The sequence below is a fragment of the Triturus cristatus genome, chromosome 5_2 (genome assembly GCF_964204655.1).
Source record: "Triturus cristatus chromosome 5_2, aTriCri1.1, whole genome shotgun sequence".
Lineage (NCBI taxonomy): Eukaryota > Metazoa > Chordata > Amphibia > Caudata > Salamandridae > Triturus > Triturus cristatus.
This window is the reverse complement of record NC_140588.1, coordinates 339,383,613-339,410,042: the sequence shown is the minus strand read 5'-3', so window position 1 is coordinate 339,410,042 and position 26,430 is coordinate 339,383,613. Positions and strand designations below refer to the sequence as shown.

At 40.7% G+C, this 26,430-nt stretch overlaps 1 protein-coding gene across 10 annotated transcripts in view; it reads right to left on the bottom strand.

Moving 5' to 3' along the window:
* Positions 1-681: 681 nt before the first annotated feature.
* Positions 682-26,430, bottom strand: part of LOC146822959 (serpin B6-like) — a 183,451-nt gene continuing 157,702 nt past the window's right edge. For 5 of the 10 annotated variants that reach the window (XM_085607121.1, XM_085607120.1, XM_085607122.1 and 2 more), the window contains one exon: positions 682-1,759. In XM_085607121.1, coding sequence (XP_085463247.1) covers positions 1,352-1,759 — 408 coding nt within the window. In that variant the 3' untranslated portion in view covers positions 682-1,351. Of the gene's footprint in view, positions 1,760-17,921; positions 18,838-26,430 lie in introns of those variants that run through there. The other 5 variants (XM_085607126.1, XM_085607127.1, XM_085607125.1 and 2 more) reach the window with 1 other exon arrangement.

Here is a 26,430-nt window from a genome sequence, read left to right as displayed (position 1 = left end):
AGTACACTCCTTATGCTCTAACCCTAGACATGCATTTTACAAGACTAATTGGCCTGGACTTATAAAAGTTGATGGCCTGGGAAAATACCAATGTTTTGCAGCATAGATACATCTTGATCTGCTGATGTAGCTCCTCACTGGCCACTATACTGAATTCCGACAGGAGTCTGATGGAAGACAATCAGCTCCTTTTAAGAGCTTTCGAGTACTTTAGTAATTCGAGACAACTCTGGAGGTTTGGTCGTAGGGGCACTTTCCATGCTTTCCCAGTCTCTCTACCACAAAAATACTGTAGGTTCCATGTTGCCTTCTACTCACTTCCAAATCCTCTATGTAGAGGCTATTTACCAAATGTGTGCTTGTGGGTGTTACCAACCCTGCAGTGGAGTAATTTTGCTTTTGTTCATATAAAGGAGCAACATTTAGAAGAATCAGACCTCAAAACTCTAGATTAGTAAACCTCCAGCAGGCCCGTGTCCTGGGTGGACTGCAGTAACTTCTTTTTACCGCTTATTAAGACAAATCAATTTGTGACTACTGAAAATGTAACAGACGATTGGATTTTTAATGAACATATTGTAATAGTCAACTGGATCAGCAAATGTAAAATGTTCAGAGCATTAGAATGTTTTGCTAAATGAAAAACACTAGAATAACAAACTTATTACAATAACGCAAATATTAATTTGCATAAGATCTTTATTTAGATTGTATGGAGGAAGAGGACAAGCAAGGCAGCCATTTGTTATATAAGGACAATTTATTTTGAAACTAGTCCTCTGTAAAATTCAAATATGGTTGTTGCTTTGGAGGCTTACTGAGTGCAGTTCAAATGCGATCACTAAATCAGCTTACAGTTAATTCTTGGAACGTCGTTTTTTCAGTCCACAAGTCTAGCAGTCTACAATATATTGGGTTTTCTCCAGAAAGGCATACCATGCAACATTACCCTGCATGGAAATGCTGAATTTATACAACTCCGGCATTGCTTTTATGAGAACGCCGACATGCCATAATCATCATGTTTTTGAGTAACAACATACCTAAAAAATGACAAGTGTCATACAGGAAATATTTTTCTTCATTTAACAATGAAGAACAAAATGAAGTGTGTTCTGCATTCTGACCATAGCGGTTAAAAGGTGCACCGTAAAGACAATGGAAATAGTTCAATTTAAAAACTTTCGCAACATTTTCAATTTTTTCGTAAAATTTATGTGAAACCAATCACATTATTACAAACTACTGTGAAATTAAGGTTTACTTCTGGGAGTCCAAGACAACACATATCAGTTAGGAACGAAACATATTTTGAGGAGTTGCAGAGGGTCATTTTATGGTATTTTTCCATTTATGGAGAGCAGAATCGGCCACAGAAAAGGATGTTGCGGGTCTTGTTGTGCCTGATAAAGAACAGGAAAGGATGGTCTGCCATGAACCTTGGAACTCTGATCATTGCACAGCGCAACATCATGATGGCTGCGGTGGCAGCAGCTGCTTCTGTGCCTTCCTCATTGACATCCACGAATGCCTTGTGAACCACCTTTGACAACACCAGATCATTGCTATCTGACATTCCAGAGAAGTCAGATTTCACTACATCAAATGCATTCAGCATTCCGAGGCTGGTGAGGACTGGTTTCAGATCATAATTCTCTTCCAGCTTAAACCGGGGTAAAAATAGCTCAACCTCATTTGTGTCCATCATTTCTGGGTTTGTCCAGTCTGCAAATTTCTCATAGGTAAGTTCTCTTTCAAGCTGAAAAGGGAGACAAGAATTGTTTTTCAATACAAAAAAATATATATAAATTAGTTTGTCAAAAGCAGTTTAAAGGTCTTTAAAAGTTCATAACTTTTCTAAATATACAGGCACCAAAGTTTTCAATAATTTCAGGGAGCAAACCCAATGCCATTGCTCTCATTGTGCAACTCAGTTGTGCTTCATAGTCACTAAATTTCCTCCATTACAGTTGTATCAAAAAGAGTGATACAGGATGAAAATGTTTAAATAAAAAAAACTAGCCTAAAGCGCCTCCATTGATTTAATACTATATTAAAATAAAATTGATTCAATAAAGGTAATAGCAAGAAATATAAATTTGTAAGGACAAAATTAAACACAGGATATGGATTGCAACCTGAATATACCAGGAACACATGTGGTTATGTGTTCTTCACCCTAGGAAAACGCAAGGGCATGGACTGCCTTCAGGAAATATAAATATTCCAAAACAAGGTCAGCATTTGATTTCCTTTTCCCTCTAGTTGGTAACAAAGTTATGGTTTCGGCCATAAAAATTAATCTGAATCAAATAAATCGTACGAGACAAAGGATTCCACATTTTTAGGATAACATATGTGTGTGTACATGTATATTTCGTACACAGAGCAAATCTAACCACGTGGTAACGAAGCACTGTATATGATCGAGTTGACAAAATAATGTTCTATAAGTGTGTAGTGAAAAATCAAACAGAATATGTTAGGAAAGTAGTAAATGACATGTCTGATGTCTGGGTACAATTAATTAAAACAGAGGGATTCAAAAGAGCAAATCATTTCAGCAACTGGGTACAGATTTTCAGTAATCCTACAGGATTAAATTAGCAGAAGCATAGCGTTAATCACAACAGCCACTTTTATGGTTTTCCTTATAGATTGTGCTTGGTGCTATTCCAACAAATAGTATTCACCTGGTTATAACAAAGTCAAACAGCAAAGCAAATGTCCCCGTGCCTCCCAACACCTCCAGAGCCCTGCCGAATCTCAGAGGGCTCTGGGGTCTGCCCCAGCACATCGGACCCTGCTACACACCCCTAGAGCATCGCTTGGACCGCAGCGGGCTCTGGGGGCTTCTATTTTGAAAATAAGCGAACGCAAGAGCCACAGAGCACCACGTGGAACCCCACGGGCTCTGGGGCTTTTATTTGATAAATACTGGGGGTCTTGAGCCACACACCAAGGCCGCAACGATCCCCAGAGCCCACCCGGATCTACGGGTGCTCTGGGGGATGCCCTGCACGACGGACCCTACCGCACACTCCAGGGGCCTGCATTTGGGAATGCAGCCTCTGGGGGCTTTATTTAAAAAATATGGTGGGGGGGCCCTGCCGCCCCAACACCCAGCGGACCATGTCGCACTCGGCCCCTACAACCCCGGAGCACTGCAACGCCTCAGCATGCTCCGGGGGCTTTATTTTAAAAAATAAGCTGGGGGCCCAGCCGCCCAACACCCAGCGGACCATGCCGCACTCAACCCCACAACCCTGGAGCACCACTACGCCTCAGCATGCACTGGGGCTTTATTTAAAAAAATACGCTGGGGGCCCGGCCGCCCAACACCCGGCGGACCATGCAGCACTCTGCCCCACAACCCCGGAGCACCTCAACGCCTCAGCGTGCTCCGGGGGCTTTATTAAAGAAAATACGCTGGGGGCCCAGCCGCCCAACACCCAGCGGACCATGTACAACTCGACCATACAACCCTGGAGCACTGCAACGCCTCAGCGTGCTCCGGGGGTTTTATTTTATAAACTGGGGCCTTGAGTCCAATACCTCAGCACACCCTAGAGACCTCCAGGATCGCCGAGGGTTGCGGGTCTGTCTCAGTACAATGGTCCTTGCCATAACCATCCCGGAACCCAGCATGGAACACCATGGACTCTGCTGGCTTAATTACATTCACGATTGCCCCCTGTTTTGTGCCTCATGTATAAGCCTATGGCCACCTTCCACCAGAACCCACAGCCTGTGCCAGAGCCAACGCGCCACCAACTCAGCCTCTGGGTTTCTACTCCTTCAATCATGTATGCCGCAATTTCCCCATCCGTACCTCGCCTGCACTCACCCCGAGATGGAGGACGAGGCGGACGGTGCCTCCCTGTAACACTGGGACTGATGCCTTCTATGGAACTATCATGATGCCCAACGGGCTGAAACTATAACTGTTTGTACTTACCGCGGAACCCGAGTACCCTTGGCCACAGCCCGGTGGAGCGGTCAAATGCAGCTATAGCGGAGTCTGGCTCTGGGTCCCCCCCTCGGCAGTCACCTACCCAGCCGGACATCGGACATTGTATTTCACGGTTCTTCACGGTTTTATCTGTCTCTCCCCTGGACTGCTTTGTTCCCCCTGGACTACATTCCCCCTTCAGATCTACCTGACTCTGTCTGTTTTCCTCTCCCCTGTTTACCTTTCCCCCCACTACCTTCCATTTCCCATATGACGCGTGTCTTGGATATCCTACACGCTAATTATCTTATATTATTGTGTAAACTCATGTTTTTTTCTCCTAAGCATATACTGTTAACTGCAACTGTAACTGATGTAACTATGTAACAATGTTCTGAAACAATGTCCTATCTCATGTAAAGCGCTCTGATACCTCCGGGTCTAGCCAGCGCTATATAAAACTTTTCAAATAAATTCAGCAATTTGTATATAAGTATATTTTTCAACAACATACCATGATTAAGTAGAATGCAAAATAAGGGGGTTGTGAACAGCACAGTTCAAATAAATGGTAAATGAGTGGGGGTGGTACATAAAAAGTGTAAACAACTTTGACAAGTGACTGTCAGAAACAGACAATTGAACGCCAGATATAGGAATATGTTGCCCCAGTCTAAAAAATTAATAAACTAACAACACTGTTTCGGTGGCAAACAATTTCAGAGGACCTTGCTAAGGACATGATGACTTTCTCTAAAGGTGATTTCATTAACTAATTGGCTGTAGACTTTCATTGTCGGGGAGGGTTCTGGCATAACAGGTGGATCAAATAAGTAAGATTGAAATGCAGATAGTAAACCAGAATAATATTTCTGTTTCTGCTCCATTTAGGCACAGTAATAGTTCTTGAGTTCCAACATTCTTTGATCTATCTTTGATCCAGGTAATGCATAGATCAGTTCACAATTTTAAGTTGAATATGGATGTACTGTGAGACATATTTAGAATGGAAAAGATGTACACATATGCTCAGACTCATTTGTGGATTTACCGACTCCTTTTTGTCATCACCTACCAAGAATTACACCTGAGACAATTTTGTATCGGATCTGGATTGAACTGATGCCGTAAACGCAATATGTTTACCGGTATTTTTGGATTTAAAAAATGCATTCAAATGTATGCATAAATACTGAGGGGCTCATTGACAAAAACAAATAGGAGTATGGGGGGTAGAACTACAGGAGTACTCCTTTAGATATTTCCATTAGCCTTCAGGGTCGAACTGGCCGTAGCGTTTCACCGGTGGGCCGCCAGAGTGGGTCCAGTTTTGGATCCCTGGAGGGCCACTTTTGTTACCTGGGGCGGTTTGCAGCATAGCTGCAATACCTCCCCCTGTAACAAAAGTAATGCAGTGTTTTTCACATTGATGCCTCCCCCCGCGGCCGGTTTGACTGAATTGCCAGGGCTTGTTTATGTTCCCAGTCCAGCCCTGTCTGCCTTGGTTACTTGCCACTAAAATGGTAAATATGCAACAAAGGGGACACCTTCCTTTTTATTTGTATGAATTGTATATGAATATTCCAGGAATATTCAGATTTAATTCCAGTGTTAGATGTTTTAGGGCCAATTCATAAAGACATATAAGAAGAGTAAGTAAAAGAAAACTACTGGCGTACTTTTTGCGTACTCCAAAAGTGTTTGTAAGTTGTCCACGTAATTCATATATTCTCTACATGGCTAACCAGCATTCCTTGCAGGAAAAGACTTGGTAAAGAAGTATGGATTTACTATGTGTTTTATCATTCCAATACAAAACGATCTAAACTACTCAGGTAATGGTGAAGAGAGGAGAGTATTTATGCACCTGCAGTGCAGATGTGTTCCGAACTTAGCTGTAAAGGAAGCTAGGAGAGGTCTCTCAAAAAAATAGATTATTTATCGGTTGATAGAAGAAGACTAGAAGATAGAGGATATATACCACTTGAAGTGATTAACATGGGGATCTAACAGCCAAAAATGTGCCCCTTTTGTTACGTAGCAGGGAACCTGTTGATAAAATGGATGCAATAACTATTTAGCCCTGAAACTCCCAGTAGGTGCAATCCCTCCTAAAATAGTCAGGACTTCATAACAAACTAGGATAATGTAGAAGGGTTAAGTAATGTAAATCAGGACTATTATTTCACGAATGACAAACATTTGTTATAGTATTATGCAATTTACTCTCCAATATATTATGACTGTTTATGAATTGTGAGTGAAACGGATAAATTTAAATTTGGCAATTGGTATTATTACACTAGTTGTGTATAGAGGATCATTTCTTTTCTTTTATGCTTTTAAATGTGACTGAGTTGAATATGAATCAAAAGATTTATTTCTGTGGCATAATTGACTATTAGTCAACGTTTTTATAAACTAAGAATAATTGAATTTTAATAATCTATGCCTTCATTAGGACAGCAATAACTATTAGAAAGGTCTACAAGGTATGGAGATATCTTACAATGTAAACTCTCCAAGTTTAAGGACTGTACGACTCCTCCCAGTAGTCATGGTGCCATACCACACCAAGACGTTATGGAGACACTTGACATGTGAAAGGTGCATTGTCTCTCTGTAGGAAGGTCCCAGTTAGGAGGAAAATCCCACAAGACAAAAAATCTGTGGCAATCTAGTAGTTCTTGTTTAAAGATGACTATTAATTCATAAGTAGATAAACAAGGCACCCACATTTCTCACTGACATCAGGTAGACGGACGATGTAAGCCAGAAAATCCAGTAAAATATGCATAGCAGCGAAAAACAACGGAACACGTGTTGTGGTGCATACTCTACTTGTCAATGCATCATTTATATATGAATCAAACAGAACTGACATCACAAGAAAAGACACAATTTCATCTCGATTGGGTGGCTTACTCAGGAATCCTGAATAGACATCCTCTTGGAAATGGCATTTCTAAGACCTTGTAAGCAGCTTTCCTCCATTCACACATCAACGAGATACACAACGGAGACCAAGTTTGACATCTTTAGTTCAAAACCACACTCTGAAGTCTTTCCACAGCTCCTCCCACCCAAGGCTCCTTACAAGATTCACAGCACCCCTCACAGTGACTACCTGCAGAAACAATGGTCTGGTCTAATCTGGGTGGACACCCAACCACATGCTGAACATGAAGTCCTACAATCTTGTTTCTTGGTTGTGCAATAAGTGGACTGTCTTCCACTGCACTCTCGTCACTCAAGGCAAGTTCCTAGCACATGGTAACTTCAAGCAAACGTTCCACAGGATTAATCTGATGGTGAATGACAAATGGACTAAAATGTTGTGGCCAGTGAAGGAAGAAAAAAGGCGATAGTTAAACTTTAATTCCAGGAACAAAAGAACAGTTTGTTGTTGATTTCTCAGAATATTCCATCTTCTCAACTTCAAAACAGCATTCACCCTCAGAAACCAATTGTCAATGTTTCAGTAACTCATTCAAATAATCCGTAGCCACATGAACTAAAGGGTTACTGCAAAGAGAAGGAAAAACTCTTGGATGAAAACCTTACATACAGAAAAAAAGGTAAAACGTAACTAGCTCTGTGACTCCCATTGTTATAAGAAAATCGGGCAACTGGGAATCAGAAAGCCCAAATATGCTGAGTTGTATTACAATAGCATTGCAGAAACTATCCAACCTTTAATTAGTTTGCTCACGGTTGCCTGTGACTGGGAATGATAACCAGAGGAAAGAGCTTGTTTAATTTGTTAATACTTACACAGAGCCTTCCAAAAATGTAAAAGGTCAGGAGTTTCTCAAAAAAAAATAATTATATGAGGTAATCCATGACGATGAAATAGGTCAATTCAAAAACATTGAGCCATTTTATTTGCTGTAGGTAACATAGGTACAAAAGAAAAACTGGCCTTCTTGAAAAGGTGTCTATTGTAGCCATTATTATCTGAAATACTCCTGAAGGAAAAAGATCTATTGTAGAAATCTATCCACTGTTCAGGGGCCATTGGTAAAGACATTAAACATCTTGCAATGTGAGGATGTATGATGGGCAGACACTGGGCAGGTAAGAATGTATTATTGAACACTAGAAGGAACAGCTGGCCACCAGAAAGGTAGTAAAATCCAAAGTAGTCCAAGGCACTTCTAAACGTGAGAAATAGCAGATTGACAAAACATTTTCATCACATCTTGCAGAATTTCTTTTGTTGGATAAATGGCTAGTTGATTGAAATACAACTCAATTCAACACACTAACAGATTCCTACCATGAAGGTCTTTTAATTATTTTGCATCAATTTGTTCTTGAGCCATCTCATTTTGTTTAAGAAAGATTGGACAAATTTAGCTATTTGATGAGAAAATCATAAGCGCGGATCACTGAGTTATGACTAAGGATAGCCACAAGATAGTGCATCAGCCAAAAGATTCTTAGCATCAGAATTACATGCGATAGTAATGTCGCACTGTGCAAACAAAAGTCTATCTACCATGAAGTCTATTCCAGCATTGAAGATATCATTTATACTGTAAACTTTAATTATTGATTTCAATTAAAAACAGTTCTAAAGTGCCCATTCATTACAAGCCATCTTCATATCTAAAAGCTCTCTTACAAGCACCAAGTAATTCCAGTCACTCTCTGGCATAACATGAGACAAAGAACACAGGATGTTCTTGGCCATTATCATCTTTGTAACAATACTGTCCCTTTGGCTCTTTCAGAGATGTATAATTATCAGGGTGACATTGTATTGATTTCCTTTTTGGTTCCACTTTGGGTCTTCCTTAGTCTTGGATTTTAGCTGGTTTAGCCTGCCACTGCTTTGCCCAACCACATACAATACATTTGTTTTTGTGACACAATGTTATTTTAGAAATAAGGTATACATAGTATTTGCTATTCAGTGATTCTTCTTGGGATTCAGTCTGAACATTTCGTTCAAGGTCGAACAACACTGTGTACTGTTTTCTTGTACCTGGTAAGCAACATCTCCTAACATGTTTAGGTATGACACAGGAGTACAGCTGCATTTTTCCAACACAGTAGTTCTTCTCATATAAAACATGTCTTGCCCCCCTTGGAGGCAGAGAGGAGAATTCCAGCAGAGAGACAGGTCCTGGAACCGAAGCAGCAGCCTTGCGTAAACTGAGTTTACACCTATGATACGGACCACCTCAATACACACATCAGGTATGGGGTCTGTTGCTAATCCCAGAGATCACTGATTTATCCCTGTGCTCACATAGGGAGGGTAGGCCTAGATAGATATACAAGTTGCCATAGTTGGGTTGTTCATTGTATACAGCATGCTAGTAAGAAAAATGTCCACCTACCTTGCAGACTACTCCAGCATTGAAGATTTCATATTTATTGTAAACTCTAATGATCTTTTTTAATTATAAACAGTTCCGTAGTGTCTATTCATTACAAGCCATCTTCATATCTAAAAGCTCTCTCAGAAGTACTAAATAATTCCAGTAACTCTCTGGAAAACATTAGACAAAGAACACAGGATGTTCTTTTCCATCTTCTTTGGAACATAACTGTCCCTTTGGCTCTTTCAGAGATGTCTATTAGAATTATCAGGATGACAATAAACTGATTCTACAGTGAACATACTTTTGGGTATATTAAATGCTCATTCAGCTTGATTATTCCAGCAAAAAAAACCTTTTTGTATTTTTCTCTGTAGAATTTAACTTACATCATTGGTTATTTCTTACCGTTCTTAAAAATTTGCAATAAAAATGTGCAAATCTAAGAAAGGCTTGAGGCTATTTGTACATTAGGAGGAGAAGACGGCCATTCCAAATTAACGGATGTTGGTTGCAAATCCACGGAAAGGCCAAAAAGATTTAACCCAAATCCAAGACACTTAATTTCCTCCTTCTCAAACTCATTTCTCAGGTTTACAAGACAAGTGATGCTGCTTGAGTCCTGATAACACTGGGTTCAGGTATAGCAATACAAATTGGTTCAAAACATAAGAAATACTGAATACATAATATGTTGAAAAATGGCAGGAACATTGCAGAACCAAAACGGCATTACATAATATTAAAAATGCCCAAATCAGGTGCTGTATTTTCCCCTCTCTGCCCTCATTTATATACAGAAACGATAAGCAGCTTACAATTCAAGTTTAGTAAATATTCATGCTCCTCGCCTTTACTTTTAAATGCACTTTAGGAGAGGATATTTATCCTTGATTGTAATTTGATTTAAACCTCTAATCAATACCAGGTCAGAGAGTGTGATCTATCGGATACAAAATACGAAAGTGCTGCAGGGGTTGAAGAATATAGTACAGTAGCCCATTTTGCAAATGCTCCTGTATATAAGCCTTCAGTATCTCCTTCTCATTGAATATAAGGAATAAATGTGTTCAAAAGAAACAATGCTGCCTACTTCATTTGTTAGATCACAGTCAAACTGTCTGAGGGGGAAGAAGTGATCTTTGGGCTTGGCAACAACTTAGGAAAAAGCATGCATGGTACTGACTTGGCACCACATAAAGATAAGTCAGAATTAAATATGAGGAGGAAACCTTTATTTCATGGCTCATAAAACCCTAACTTCTTCAAGCACCACTCCTTCTCTCTTTTCATCTTTCCTGTAATTGATGTTCAATTTACAGAAATACATCAATGAATTAAATTAAGTAGGGTGATGCAAACAAATCAGTTAATCTTCCTTCTCTTATTTGCAACTTGTAGTAAATAAGTTAACCAAGTTCATTCTACACAAGTAGTTTGAGCTGCGAATTGACAGGATTGAGTCACATAAGTCTATCCATTACCCTTTGCTGAATATTACACAATGCTTCCTTGGCAGAATGCTCCAAATCATAATATCTCCCTACATACAAGTAAGAAATTATTTTTAAAAAGTCTCCAAACAGACGTATGAAGTAGTTTGTAGACAAGTTGCTCAGGCCAAGGCAGGTTTGACCAGGCAGCCCACCAAAGAAACCATCTTAACTCAGTCTTGATTAAACTCTGCAGGGATGAGAGCAAAATGCACAGTAACAAACTCTAATACTTCTATCACAGGGACCGCCGATAAACATGCAGCTCTTGAAGGAAAAATTGGGGAACCTATAGACCTGAATACCACAAGAGATGCATGTTGGGGGAAAAAATGACCGGTCGCCCAATATTTGCTTCAAATAAAAAGGGTCAGCTTTTCAGAAGTCAGTGCTATATCTTGGTTGTCTTGTCAGGTGGTATCGGGTGACACAGAATATGATACACAATAGTAGTGCAATCCAGGAGGCATTGTGTAGAAAGCATGGACTCTGGAATTAGATACAGTGAAGGAGCTTTTGTGCAGGTTCCACATTTTCTCATCTTGGCAGCTAAAGGAGGCAAGCTGCTAGGCCCAAAAGTACTGAAGATGAGAGATCGGTTAAAAGAGACAACATCATATATAGCATTTCCATAACTGTTTGTGTCTTGGCTTTACTACAGCTCCATTCAAAGTTTTTTTATACATGGAGAGAAAAGGTGTGATATTTGTGGCAGTCTATTTGGATGTAGCCTTTAACCATCTGGTTTATTTGAGGGGAACAGGACAGTGGATTTTTATGTTGAAAATAGATCAGTGATAGTAATGTCCAATGGCTGTACCCTACCCTTTGCAGTGGGCTATTTATCCAATATGATTCAAGTGGTGCTTGGATTGGCTCTGCCATGGATAGGCAAAAACATTTACTTCCAGGATCATACCGTGGGATCGCTAAATACCCAGAATTAGATCGGGCCGCACATCATTGGGAATCATAGTTATTAGATGTAGATAATTTTGTAATCCTAATGGGGGAGACCTGCTGTGGTTGTTTTCCACATTTCTAACTAACCATGTTTGGGACTGGGATAGTGTCAAGGTCTTAAAAAGTCCTTCATGGTTAAGTGATTCGTTCATTGTACCCCCCTGGTTCCCTCTTCAAAGTCGATTTTATTTTTCTTTCTGGCCCATTTGGGTAGATATCTCTTTCCCTTTAGTTGAACCATCCCACATTATTCCACTCCATGCTTTCCCTGGTACAAAATGTCCTCGCCCTTCCTTGTAACAATTCAGTTGGGCAGGTCAGAGGACACCTTCCACCCCCCCACCTCCATCGGAGGTCACCCTTCTTTCTGTCCAGTTGAATTATCATTGAGGCCGAGCCTGATCTCTCCTGGGCTCTCCTCTTCTGCTCCCCTTTCATCTCTTTTACTTGCCACTTCCTCACAAAGTCTTTCCCTTTTCTGTCAGATTCTAGCTGCCATGCTGAGCGCTCCTGAGTCAATGAAGTAGCCTATAGGGGCTCTCAGTGTGGCTACACGTCACTCCAGAGAACTCTCTTCTACACTTACACTTCACTACTGAATTATGTATATGGCTGGTGTCAAACTCTCATAACATATTTTATTACCAGAACATGTTTTTTCAGTGGGTTACTAAACAGAGATGTTGATTATAGAGAGTTGTTTGTATTGTGGAAATAATTTGACTTAAAATTAATATTATTAAGACCTACATAATTTCTAAGAAAAATAGCATTTTCAAAACAGAGAGGATAGTAAATTTGTATGTTAGATCTTTGATATAATTGATTGTTGATTGCACAATAAATGTAGATTAAGTTAATCTGCAAATGCAAAAAAATATAAAAAGTATGGTAACTGTGGTCTAAACATATGGTTCAACCAAAACAATGTATAGACTAGCAAATAATAAAACTGAAGTTAAATGCATGCAGGTTAAACATGAAGACTTAAATCTTTAGTTTTCCAATTATTTTATAGTTGACTCCATTTGACCAATGGTATATCTCTTCAATTAGACAAGGGGTGAACAAAATAAGAACAGGAGTGCTCAAACCATGCCAAGTTGTCAGGATATCCATATATTTATATATAAATAAAAATTAGATTATTTTACTTAGTGGTTGTCATGAAAGTTCAGGTATGGGCCTGGCACTCCTAGACCTGATTTGGCACCTTAAAATAATTAGTTTACTGCTAAATGATTAATTCCAACATTCGAAAATTGAAATCTCATTGATTGACAATTGTATTAAAATAGGACAGTTTTTTCCCCAGTTGATAATGAATGTAATTGTAGAGATTAATAGTTATAAGGACTTATGGTTTATGTTACTTGTACCAATGGCATATTAACAAACTGTAGGGGGCTGATAAATCAGTAGACAGAAGAGCTTCACAGCTTTAGCTTCTACAAGACTGACCAGAGAAACCAGAGATGTAGCTTATTGCTGTATGATTTAGACATGCACCTGTGTTTTGCCAGTACTCACAAGTGGGTGACTTGCCCTTAATTGACTGTACACCAGCCTCACCAACCCATGCTTATCCCACTCCATATAAAGACGGTGAAACTGCTAAATGGACCCAAAAAAGCATGCGCTTTCTCCACATTTCACTCTCCCAACAGTGGAACTCCTGGGGCAGCTGCTGCATTCTTGGCATAGCTACCTCTCTCTCTCTCCTCTTGCTTTTAGTATGTGATCATTCATATGTGCCCCCTCTAGGCAACTGGTTTATGATAACATTTAATGTTCATTCTTTTTTTGCTACTTTTATTGTAAGCCGGTTTCCATTCCCCAATGTTGTTTTACTTGTAAAGCACATCAAAGCTCTGCTTGCTTTGAGTTGTGCCACATAAAAATGGGAAATCAAGTTTTTTTAAAAATCTAATGCTGTCATGTAGGATTTCAGTTTATTGCTTTGCCCTATGAGGGTGCTAGACTATATCGGATTTGACTACATGTTTGTAATAATTAAGAAGGGAAGATTGCATTTGTACTGTGTATTATAACTCTGAGGATGAAACCAATCCTTTTAAGGTCCTCGTTCTTTTGTAAGCAAGAACATATTTACTACGAAAAAAGTATTCAGTTTCTTAATCATTTTGTTAGATATACAAGGTTTATGAATTATACACTTAGTTTTATCCGACGCAGGCAAATATGAAAGATGTTATTTGGGAGCTGGCAGTGAGTGGAAGAATTTGTCTTTCTGCCGAAAATAGCTGTATTGCCGAATTATATGGCAGAGTTCAATAACTCATATTGTATTAGCCCCCTTTTAGAATGTTAATCTTTGGAGGTTCTATCCCCTAGGAAGGTGAAATAGTATGTAAGGGCCTCCTGTCCAAACTGCAGAATATCATATTTTTAGAGGGCAATTTATCTTTTGCAGTATTTTCCGAAAACTGCTTTTGCAACACATAAATATGTATAGGTTATGTATATATTTTATATATAAAAATTACACCAGAGATGCTGAAATGTTGCAGAATGAAAGTCCTACTTGATACTAGAAGATAGTGGTGGAGCTATAAAATGCTCGTGAAGTTTTCAAGCTTGTGTTTGATGGATATTTAGGGATTATCTAGCATCAAAAGATTGAATTTTCTGTGACATGTTCCAAATCAAATCCATTTCGCAACTGTATATAAGCAGGGGTACCAATGTAATTATTAAATAATTACATGATTAAGAATAAGCAACGACCCTGAACATGTGCAGATCACATGACTAGACAATATTCATTAGAAAGTTTTTAGTGACCTATGTTCATGGAACATTATTGTTTCAATGTATACTTGTGAACTAAAAGTAGGCAGATAAATGTGACTATCGACCAGTTTAGAAGAATTGCTTTAAGCTACAGAGTCCAACGTATGTGGTGAATACTAATGTTACAACAAAGTTGATATTTAGATAGCGAACCTACTAACTACATAGGCACTGATACAAATTCCCCCAAAATATGCATGTAGCTTATCCAAACCAGGACAGCAGTCTTTAAAATAAAATTGCAAAGAATTACACATGCAACAGGTTATGTGTATTTATAAAATGCACCATTGCCTGTTAGAGTATTCTGGCGCTGAGTAGGTGTTTGTGCTTACAGGAGGTTCATTGAAAAGTCAGGTCTTTAGCTTCTTGCGGGATTGAAGAAGAGAGGAGGTGGATGTGATGTGGAGCGGGACGCCATTCCACGCTTTAGGAGCAATGTAAGAGAACGCCACGCCTCCTGATCTGGTACTATTTATGCGTGGGATGTGTGTATGAGATGAAACTGTTTAGGTAGGTTGAGCCTACATTATGTAGTGCCTTTTGTGTGCGCGAGAGGAGTTTGAAATGAGCACATTTGTGTTTCGGGAGCCAGTAGAGCTCCATGAGGTCTAGTGTGATGCGAGTTCTGTGTGGGAGGTTGTGATTGAGTTTGGCTGCCGAGTTCTGGATGGTTTGTAGTCTTTCTAGTGAGTTACTTGGTGTGCCCAGCATGGAGGGTGTTCCCTTAGCCCAACTTCCTAATGATTAGGACATGAGTGACAATTTTTTAAGTGTTACTTGGGAGCCACTTGAAAATCATTTTCAGGTTCTGGAAGTAGTGACAGTGTTGACTTGTACAGTCATGTCCAGTTTGCAGTTAATGACTATTCTGGGGTTCCTGGTGTGGCTCAAATTCAGCTGGCCACCAGCTGGAGTGCCATGGTGAGGTGTTCTTGCTGAAGATCACTATTTTTGTCTTGTCGGTGCTGAGCTCAAGACAGTTGGCTTTCATCCATTTAGTCTCTTTGGTCATGCAGGCAGTGAACTGGTTTCTCGTACTGGTGATCTTGTCTGAGAGGGAGAGTATATGTTGTGTGTCTGTGACATAGGAGAGTAAGTGGATATTGTGTGGGCGGATGACATTGGCCAGAGGGATAATTTATGAGTGGAGAAGAGTGGGGCTGAGCGATGAACCTTGAGGCGCTCTGCAGATGAGTTTGCTGGCTTCCGAGAAGTAAGGTGCAAGTCTGACAGCATGTGTTGTAAGGTGCAAGTCTGACAGCATGTGTTCTAAGGTGCAAGTCTGACAGCATGTGTTCTATCCATTCAAAAGGAGCAGATCCAACAGAAAGCAGGTGCTTGGGTGCCAATCTTTTCCAGGCGTATGAAAAGGATGGAGTGTCAGACCATATCAAATGCTGCAGAGGTCCAGGAGAATGAGGGCTGCCATCTCTCATCTGTCAAAGATCATGTTGGTGGTGAGTGAGGTTACTGTACTGTGGTTAGGCCTGAATCCAGACTGCTTGACGTTGAGAAGCTGATGGTTGGAGAGTTTGTTGGTGAAGTATTGTTTGATTAACTTCCTTGCTCCAGGATAACCACTGTTAAATGACAGTTATCCCCCAATGACTCAAGTAATTATCAAATAAGTATGAACAGGGCCACTGGAATTATGTGACAGGGAAGGACCAAATTATATGGCATGGTTGGCTAAATTATGTGGCAAGAAAAAGCAAATTATGCAGCACCATAAACCACATTTCGTGAGTATATATTTCTATATTATTTTATCATATTAACACCTGTTAACATTGACTGGGCAAGGTTTTACTCCATTACTACTAGCTTAACACCAACATATTGCAATAAGCAACAGAAATGTGAGCAGTAAAACCCTGCAAAGGGCCTTCCACTGCGTGCAAACATGTCACTGAGCTTTAGTAAGTCTGCTAAGAGAAGCAGAGGAGACATGAGGTTTGTTGAAGGCTGGAGCCTGAAGACATGGTGTGTTAAAGGCTAACTGTTGGTGACTGTGGGGTCCAAAGTCCCAGGTATCCCAGGGAGAAATGATCAGTGGCACTATGTTGTTGTGGTGGATCGGAAAGCAAGTAGCTGGTATTAAAAATATACTAGTGTGGAATGCATCGGTCCAAGAGCTGTGTTTTCGAACGCCAAAGCCTCGGGCAGAAGTAAAAAATCAAAGCTGGAGAAGGTGTCTTGGTGCATGTGGACAAATGTCTTCGAGGAAAAACAAGTTGCAACCATTTGGACCCAACACCAGATGGCAGGAGTATGCAGAGCATGAGTATCCACAGCAATACATACTATGAACACTGTGTTCTAGCTCAGCATTATCAGAACCGTTGAGACAAGACTGCTCATGCTGATAGCTCAGACTGGATTTCTGAATGACTTTTTGCCAAGGCCCAACTACTTGGACAGACTTTGCCTTGCACATGTCTATATAACTATTTCAAGCTGTTCTGTGTCTGTTGCTGGATTACCTCACTGCCGGGAGACATCGATTACATTGCGGTGTTTACACCGCAATACCTTTACAACGCGGCTATTACACCGCAAGTCATTAAAATGACTTGCGCTGGATGGCGCTCTAACCTAGAGAATAGCATGATTTACTATTCCAACACCTTCCCTACTGTACGTAGAGTGGAGTTGGAATAGTAAATCATACTATTCCAAAGTCCAGTGCCCTCCAGCGCAAGTCGTTGTGACGACTTGCGTTGTAATGCCTGCATTGTAAAAGGTATCGCGGTGTAAACACTGCGATGTAACGTGGTATATTTCTCACTGCCTGCTGTCCTGCTAGAGTTCTGATAGGAGTCTGATTAAAGACAACCTGCTACAATGTAAAAGACACATAGAACCTTAAAAGTTAGGGACAGTTCAGGAGGCTTGGCTGAAGTGGTGATTAGCATTCTTTTCAGGTCCCTAACTACAAAGGAAATTTTCGTTTTCCCATTTACTTGCTAATCTCCGCCAGGCACTTTGCACAAGTGTGTGTATGTTAGTTATATTTGTAGTTAGTACCGTGAATTTAGAAAGGTAATTATTTTTTTCATTTTGGTTTATTTGCATTAAGATGGTTGGGAGGAATCGGAGTTCAAAAGCGCAGGTCACTGATTCTACGTACTGCACACAGTAATCATTAGTCCATGGTTTTCGTTAAAGTCTTCTGTATTTTTGGAACTATGTAAAACCCAATTTTTGCCTCAAATGGGAGAAGTACATTTGACTATTAACAAAAACGATTTTATAGTTCATTACACAATGGACTGGAAGGTGCACAGATGTTCACAGTATCCCAATGCCTTGCAGAAAGGAAATATATACCCATACCACAACACATACATGACCCTAACTCCAATATCCACTTGACATTAGATCATCTTTATTTGGATGAATTCATAGGTACAGACAAGCAAGGAAGCCACATGTTTTAAGGAAACACGTTTTACTGACACTATTGTCTTCTTAGCAGAACACAAAGGAGGGTAATTGCCATGTAGATATAATTGCAGTCTACAGAACAGGTTTTAACACTTAAAATATTAGAAAGTTTAGTTTTTAGTTGTGAGTTTTTCCACTTGCATTGCTAGCAGTTTATCTTTTACAAGCACGTGTAAAATTAAAGTCTGTTTTTTCCAAAAACGTTAACTTGTCAAGTTAATCATAATTTTTCTATAATATGATACTAAAAATTGTACCCATAATATTCAAATGCTGTGTTTAATGGCATTGGAAATTGGTACGCTAATAATTAAGTTCTTATTAATTTTTGGGATTGCATGATTAAGTGAAGCCAGTCACATCAATACAAATCTGTTTAAACTAAGGAACTACATCTTTGCAATCAAGGACAAAGTCTGCATATCGGTCATCAGGGGAAGCAGAAACGGCCACAGAATAGGATGTTGCGTGTTTTATTGTGCCTGATAAAGAACAGGAAAGGATGGTCTGCCATGAACCTAGGCACCCTTAGTGCACATCCCCTCATCATGATTGCTGCAGTTGCAGCAGCTGCTTCTGTGCCTTCCTCGTTTACATCCACAAATGCCTTGTGAACCACCTTGGACAGTACCAGGTCATTGCTATCTGACATTCCAGAGAAATCAGATTTGACCACATCAAATGCATGGCACATTCCCAGGGTTATCAGACATGATTTCAGATCATAATCCTCCTCCAGCTTAAATCGGGGTAAAAAAAGCTCAACTTCAGTTGTGTCCATCATTTCTGGATTTGTCCAATCTGCAAATTTCTCAAAATTAATTTCCCTTTCAAGCTGAAAAAGGAGACAAAAATGATTTTTCAATGCAAAACAGTAAAAATCAGCATGACAGTATGAATGACTTAATATTAATTTATTAAATACATGAAACCCATCATTTCATGAATTTTTGGAATGCAGGAACAGGATCCTACTGTTTCAACCATACAACCTTTCTATTACATAAAAATCAAAAAGGATGCCATAAAATAGAAATCTTTCACAGAACAGAGCAACTTAGCCTAGCAAAACCTTGTCCACTTTCTAAAACTAGGTAAAGAGAAAATTCCTCTAAATGCAAGTGCAAGAAAAAACTACATATGACAATCTTAAGCACTCAATATACATAGGTCACCCGTATTTTTTAACAGAATAATACTTCTGATGTTCTTTTTTCAGTCAAAACCTAAAACAAAGTGGCCGGCTAACAACTTTTCCAAGTGGTGGCACCGGGGAGGAGGCTGGACGCATGCAGCACTAGGTTTTCTAGCGGGGAGTACGCCTTGAACTAATGTGGCCACAAGGTTTTCCCCCCTACCCCTCCCATGGGGCAAATAGGTTTTTCCAATAGGGTTTCTCTAAACAGGTGGCAGCTGGCTATAGGCCTACGCCCCCAGTGGTAAGATTGGAGCCCAATATTTAAGGTCCTGACGAATGCCACGTACCCAAGTGGACAATACAGGCAGAAACATGTTGACCCCCTATTAACAATCACTGATTCACAGCGGCGACGGGATGATAAGGTCCCCACTCACCGCACTTATATATTTTAATCCCACATAGTAACCCCATAGAATAAAAATTGTTCAGGTATACTATGATGGTTTTTAAATTCACTCACTCCTTTTTTTGTTTGGGCCCCCACTTAGTTTAGAAGTGCATCCCTGTCTTCAGGTGTATGCCCGCCCTCTATCAAACGCGGTTTTTAGAGGGCGAGGACTGGCAGGTGATGAAGCATGACACCTGGTGGTGTGTGATGCCAGTCCGTCAATTTTTGTGATTTGCCCCCACCAAATTGGGCATCTCTTAGACACAACTAGGGACGGTCCTTTCTGTGGTTCATGGCATAACACAAACTCCCTTTTACATTTGTTCTCGTCATCCTCTAAATGATACACAATATTGAGATTGTACATTATTCATACTTTCAGGACTACCTTTTCTGTAACCTCATTTCACACTTTAGTGATTTTGTAAAATGGGTCACATTTTTATTCCTTCCTCGTCTGCAGTCACCATTATTATTTTTTTCATCAAATGGAACTTAACATTGCTGGAATTGTAATGTCTACCACGTTAATGAGACTCTAGTAAGGGGCTCCCAAAAGTGCTCCCAAAAGTGGATTGCATGGCGAGCACGCGCACAATCACGTGCATCGTGCCGCCATGCAATCCACTTTTGGGGAAGCGCTTCAGCCCACTGGCGACGGGCGTGCGGTTCCGCGCACAATGACGAGCAGAGGCGCCATATGGCTTTCCTCTCTCGTCATGGTGCGCGCACATCGCACACCACTCCCCAGCCAGCCTGCTTTCTTGTGTTTCAAAGTAGTTTCGTGTGATTTCCGCACCACTCGCGGGCTTACCTCCTGCTCCCCCTCTCTCTTCACGTGGCCACTCCCCTTCCTGTATACGAGGCTCGCCGGGGCCGCGCTTGTCTTCTCTTTGTACTTTGCTGGCATTGTTTTTCTTCCATCAGCTTTGTTCCTATTTTCAAAGGCTTCCGATGTTTGCCGAGGGGTGTAGATGTGGAGCCTGGCTTCATAACTCTCCCCATCCGCTGTCAGTACCCTGTCCTTTCCTTCCACGCGGAGGGATGTCGCGCTGTCAGTGCTGCTTGTTACACGACGTAATACTCAGGTGCCAGGGGTGAGGGTTTCCCTGGTGTGGGCTGCTTCTCACGTGTAGCATATTTACCAGCCGTGCATGTCAAGCAGACCCAGGCCTGCCCGCTGAGGAGCGGCACTTTGTTCTGTTTCATTTTTGTCTTCGGGGTTTCACCCTCTGAAAGAGACTGAACAACAAAAGGGATTTTCTTGATTTCATCTCCTTTCCTCTGGTACAGGGAAGGATGTAACAAAGGGCCTCTGGGCAGTTCTCCTAAACGGATCTCTGATCCTCGTGACTCAGTCCAGAAGGGGGAGTGGCGTGAACTGACCCTCTTGGTGTCAGGACGAGAAGACCTTACTTTTGATCTTCTTTAATTAAAAGTGCTGCTGGTGGGGGTTGCAAGCTCGCTCGTTGTTTTTCTTTCTCTTGCTTCCACTTCCTTGGAAAGAAATCAGTTGTTTGTGTTTTCGCTGCGGTTCATTTAAATTCTAATGCAATCTGCAAACGTGATTTTCTGCATGAACCATTATTTCTCGATGGCAGCGGCTGCGGCAATCCACCCCCCGCCCCCAACCCCCTCCTGGGGCTGCAATGGGCTCAGACTACAGACAATGCAGGTCTTTTCTCACTTGAGTCAGGGCTGAGTCTTTTTAGTAGTCTGGGCATGCCTGTCTTTTTAAAAGCTGGAAACCGCAATTGCATCTTCTGGTTCTACTGCCAGTGCTCGGGTTGTTTTATTTGTGCTTGCTTCTGCATTAGCAGCGATGTGGAATGGCCGGATTGCACGTAGGGAGGGATTCTTGGGTGATTGCATTTAAGCTCGGAATTCGCTGTGAAAATAAGCCAGCGGGCTAAGCATAGACGATCCAATCTCCCCCGGAGGCGTGCACGCAGCCTGGTGTTTCTTTCAACAGGGCAGGCCTATCTTTGAAAAGAATATTCACTTTCCTGCAGTCTGGCAGCCGCTGCCAGGCAAGGGGTGTAGGCACCGAACTGTGTCCCAGGCTCGTAGGCAACCACAGGCCTGCTGCTCTTGCTACAGTAGAAACACTGAAGGGTTCTAGCCCTAAAAAGCAAGACTAGGCCAAAATCAATACGTAAGAAACAACAAAAATGCTCCAATTTTGTTTTTACAGTCTGTCACGTGTGATTTTGTAGAAGAAAAGTGTTGAGTAAGTATGAACATTGGCATTTTTGTTGTTCCTTAGGCCTCTTGCTACAGGCAGCTCTTCCCCATCAGTAAATATTTTCCCGAAATCGCAACCGGAGATTAGACGTTGCTGGTATGTTAAGTAGAAAAATACACAATGAGCGCAGCCTCACACTAAATGCCGTCGTTGTCATCCTTTTTTTTAATGAAATGTGGAAAACCCACCAGACTTTCAGGTTTCCAATTTAAAAATTCCCCGGTGCCTTTGGAGTGGAAAGCCTGTCATTGCATTCATTTTTTGAACTTAGTCGAACTTTTTGGCTGGCAGGTCTTTGAATGTGGTGTCTAACTATAAAGGCTGCAGACTGCACTCTGCATCTGTTTTTCCTTTTCACTGTAGTTTGGTGAATTGCTGGTTTCAGAGCTGTGTGGGGAGAGGGTGTACTTGGCTTCAGCCCATTCCTGTGGATAACAGGAGTGTTGGGCTGCAGCTCTGTGTGCTCGTGGTGTAGACTGTAACCATGAATCTGTTGCCGGTGCCATACTGCACGCAGGAGTGATGTGTGTTGCTGCGCTGTTCACTAGGCCCGTCAGGTTGTGGGCACTGGCTATCTTCTCATGCTAATGCCAGCAGCCCGAGAGAGCCGCTCTGCTTGACTTATTGATTGTCTCTGGACAAGACTTTCAACTTCTCATGCACGCCAAGACAACCATTAAATGCTGCGATTCAGCTGATCTGCGGTCAGAAAAGGCCAGACTTCTCAATAAATGGCGGGCGGGTGGTCGCCAGCTTTATATGCGGGTCTATTTTTAACTGTAAACTGCTTCCTTAGCGTTAGAATTCGGTTACAGCCTCCCTCCCTCCAAGATTTGACCGGCTGCCATTTGCTTCTGGTAGCTTTGTGTTTTCATTTTAGGTCTGGCGTTAGGCAATTAATATTAGTAAAATCAAAGGTCCTTGCGTTATACAGAACCTTTTTGATTTTAATAAAGCTATTTGTTGCGGAGACCAGCCTCTCTTCCCCCATTGGTCTATTGCTGTATCATTCTCATTTTTCTTCTGCCCATTACTGCCTAAGGTGTGGGGTAGTGGGTCTTCTTATGTGCCCGTTGTCTAACTCCACTGTGAGTGATGGTATTCTACTTTCTCAAGGAGCACATCTGCTCAAAGTTAGTTCACTTCAGGGCTAGTGACTACTATTGCAATGTGTGCTTTGAAGACCAAATTAATTTTTCCATTGGTGAGGGACCGGTCAGCTCCCACAACTTTTTGCAAAAAACATGGCAAAGCGGATAAGTATTGACAGCAACACTAGGCCAGTTGGTTTTGCCAATACTTGTTTATAGATCACCATGTGCTTGGAGCCTGGCAGTGCCTGTCGGGAATGAACATGGAGGTGTAAAATAGCTTAGTTCTCAGGGTGGAGGTTTGGAGGGAGGCAAATGGCATGTATGACACTTCAGTAGCAACTTGATTTCCAGGATACCCGGACTCCTGAGTAAACTCCAGATATCTACACACACACACATTCTTCCCATTCCATACTATTTGGGTGGCAGAAGCCTCGTCACTGCATGGGCTCTGTACCTCAGTGCTGCTTTTAAGCTATGGTAGCACACTCTCCTGCCAGACCTTTTACTAGGAAAGTCGCGCTTTCAGTCCTTCAGGTACATCACTGGGTGGGACAAGCTGTGAAGGCCCTTCAGAATAATTTCACCATCTCTAGCCGTGCATACATTCCTTACACTGGTGACTTCACCTGCTTTCTTAATGTATATATTTTTTTATTTTGTAGAATCGTTGAAGAAATAGTTTTTTTTTTTCCTGTTCTATGGAATAAGTTAGCTCTCATTACTATTGGATGCAATAGGTTTGGAATGCAGTTGTGTAGGAGGCATACATACTAAAGTCTGCAAGTTAATGGCCCATTTCGTTATAAGCTTACTGCAGCTTGCCACACACCGTACCTATAGTGAGCCAAGGCAAGTTTGCTAGTTTCATTGTGTCCCACCTTGAATTCCCATCGTACTTCACTTTCTATAAAACACAACTTGTTGCTTTATAGTTATTATTTTGGGTATCTAGAATGTTCCCCAGAGTCGCTACTTTTTTTTTTTACATGTTTAGGTTCAATGCTGCAGTGCAAGAGACTTCACTAACGTCTTTCTTTGGAAACCGTTTCCTGTAACTAGGTTCTGGTACGTGGAGGATCCTTTGTCAGCATCTGGGTTATGACTCGCCAATTCATTGTGAAAGACCACATTACCTAGACTGGAATTTCACACTTGGGCTCTATAGTTGGATCACCTCTTAAAGATCACATGAAGGACCACTTTCCATACCTCGTGGCTTCAGGTCTCGTATGAGAAAGTTTAAACAACCTAGCTGCACAGAGTATAGGCAGTAAATGATTTGTGAACAGATAATTGTGCTTTTATGATAAATATAATCTTGGACATCAGTGAAAAAAAGACTGTTTTCACTAGATTAGTCAAGGCACTATGCAAATATATTTACAGAACTTCGGCTGCACTTTTACTGGATCAATGTACTGATAAGGAAACCGTGAAATAATAAAGGAAAAATAAGGGGGTGCAAGAGACACTAGTATATACCAATGTGACAAGTAAGAACAGTGTTTACATCCTAAATGTGCTTTAAATTAGTCACGAATGCCAATAGCTCAAACTCTTATAAATGCGAGACCTATTGCATTGCAAATGCTTGTTTCAATTGCTCAGCACTTAAATTTGTGACTTTTGTTGGCTATGTAGACACACCACATACAGATAGTCAATATTGTTTCTCAAAAAGCATTTGGTATATAAATTACTGTTTTAGGAGGTCTAATATATTAAATGACATATCATATTATTCATTATTTTCAAAGGTCACAGGCTGATCATCTTACTAGAAAGAAGTAGGACGTTCTGCATAAAGTAAGTAATAAAAAAAATCATACTATAGGGCAACCATGGACTGGCAATGTCAGTGTCTTTTTTTCATTTTTTTTAGCATAGTTTCATCCTGGGGGCCAAACAGATGCTCACTATCAAAAGGGACATGTGCCATTTTGCACCTGGGCCAGAAATTTGGAATTTCTGAGTCAGGGAGGTCTAGTGTTAAACCCTTTAGCAGCAGTATCTGCGGCATCAGAGATGCATCGAATATATCATAGTTAAAACACAACAATGTTAATATGTATTACATTTCCATTATAAAATGTCACAAAAAAATAAATCTTAAAATTTCTTAAAATCCCGTGGTGATAGAGTATCTAAATTATTTAGCCAACATTTTTTGTGAACGTAGCTTATATATGTTTTTCTATGTGGTATGCTGTAATTTAAGTACAGAGACTACAATGTGAAACCCGGTCTCGAAACAGGAGATGTGAGATTACTTGTCTGAAAACATGTTGACAAATGTTTTAGTAACGTTAAATGGAGGTATTTATATTCAGTAATCATCTTTAGCTCAGTTGACCACAGAGGCATTCAAAGAGGCAATAGGTTCTTGTTCCCATAAAGTAAGTATTTGATACACACAAATTGAATTGTAAAAGGGAGCCCATTCAAAGGAAAGGAAGACACAATACTAATTGTAAGGTGTGCCAAGCAAGGATATGTTTCTAGCAATTTAGGCAAAATATTGACAAGCACGTCAATATGGATTGAACTCTGTAGCAAAATGCAATTCAAGTTATTTACTATAATAGAATATAGGGAGTGGTCATAGGATTTTTTAACTTCTCAAAGAATTCCACTGTGCAAACTGTTTCCTCTAGACAATTACTAATTTATCTTTTTTTTTTTACATTGGTAACATAACAGTATGGGAAGGTGAATATGGTAAGGGGTTATGTTATAACTTCGAAACAAAGATAATCAATAACAAAATATCTATATTTGATGTTTAAAGCTTGGACCTACCTAAAATAATTGCAGTTAATCACAAAAAGGGGGGTTTACATAAGTACTTTACACCTTTATGGCACAGTAGGCTTGTGATGAGTCAGATATGACATGGAGGAGCTTATTTGTAGCAAAGAACAAACAAGGGATAAAGGAAAAAAACAATTCAAATAAGGGTTTAAATAAATTGGACGAGAGTGAGATTTCGGTAGTCAATTTACTCTGGCTACAGGTATGTGGCCCAACTACACTGAAGGGACTAATTTAATAGTAGCTTATGGTATAGTGTTGATAATGGTTGCCAGTTTTGTGCCTTTCTTTTGAAGGATAGCATGGGGGATTCACACCAACATTCACCTAACTATGACAGAGAAATATAGCAAAGGAAACCTAGCAATTTGTATATAAATGCAATTCTTTTAACAGTGCAATATGTACACAGATAATATAAATGAATAAATATGTGGAGACAACCATCTATCGAGTGAGGAGACGCTGTGGAGAGCTCGTGCTGGCTGCCGTTCTCTTGCCGTTTTCTTGACTTCTACAGCCTGCCTGCCATATCACTGATCCTTGCTGTACCTGCTGCGCGGGTCCCGCATCGCCTACCTTGTTGGGACTGAGGCTACATCAGACTAGAGCAGCAGGGCTGTGAGCGCCAGGGCTGGGACTCCATTTCCCAGGAGTCCCTGCGTTTGGTATCACCTGCACCTGGA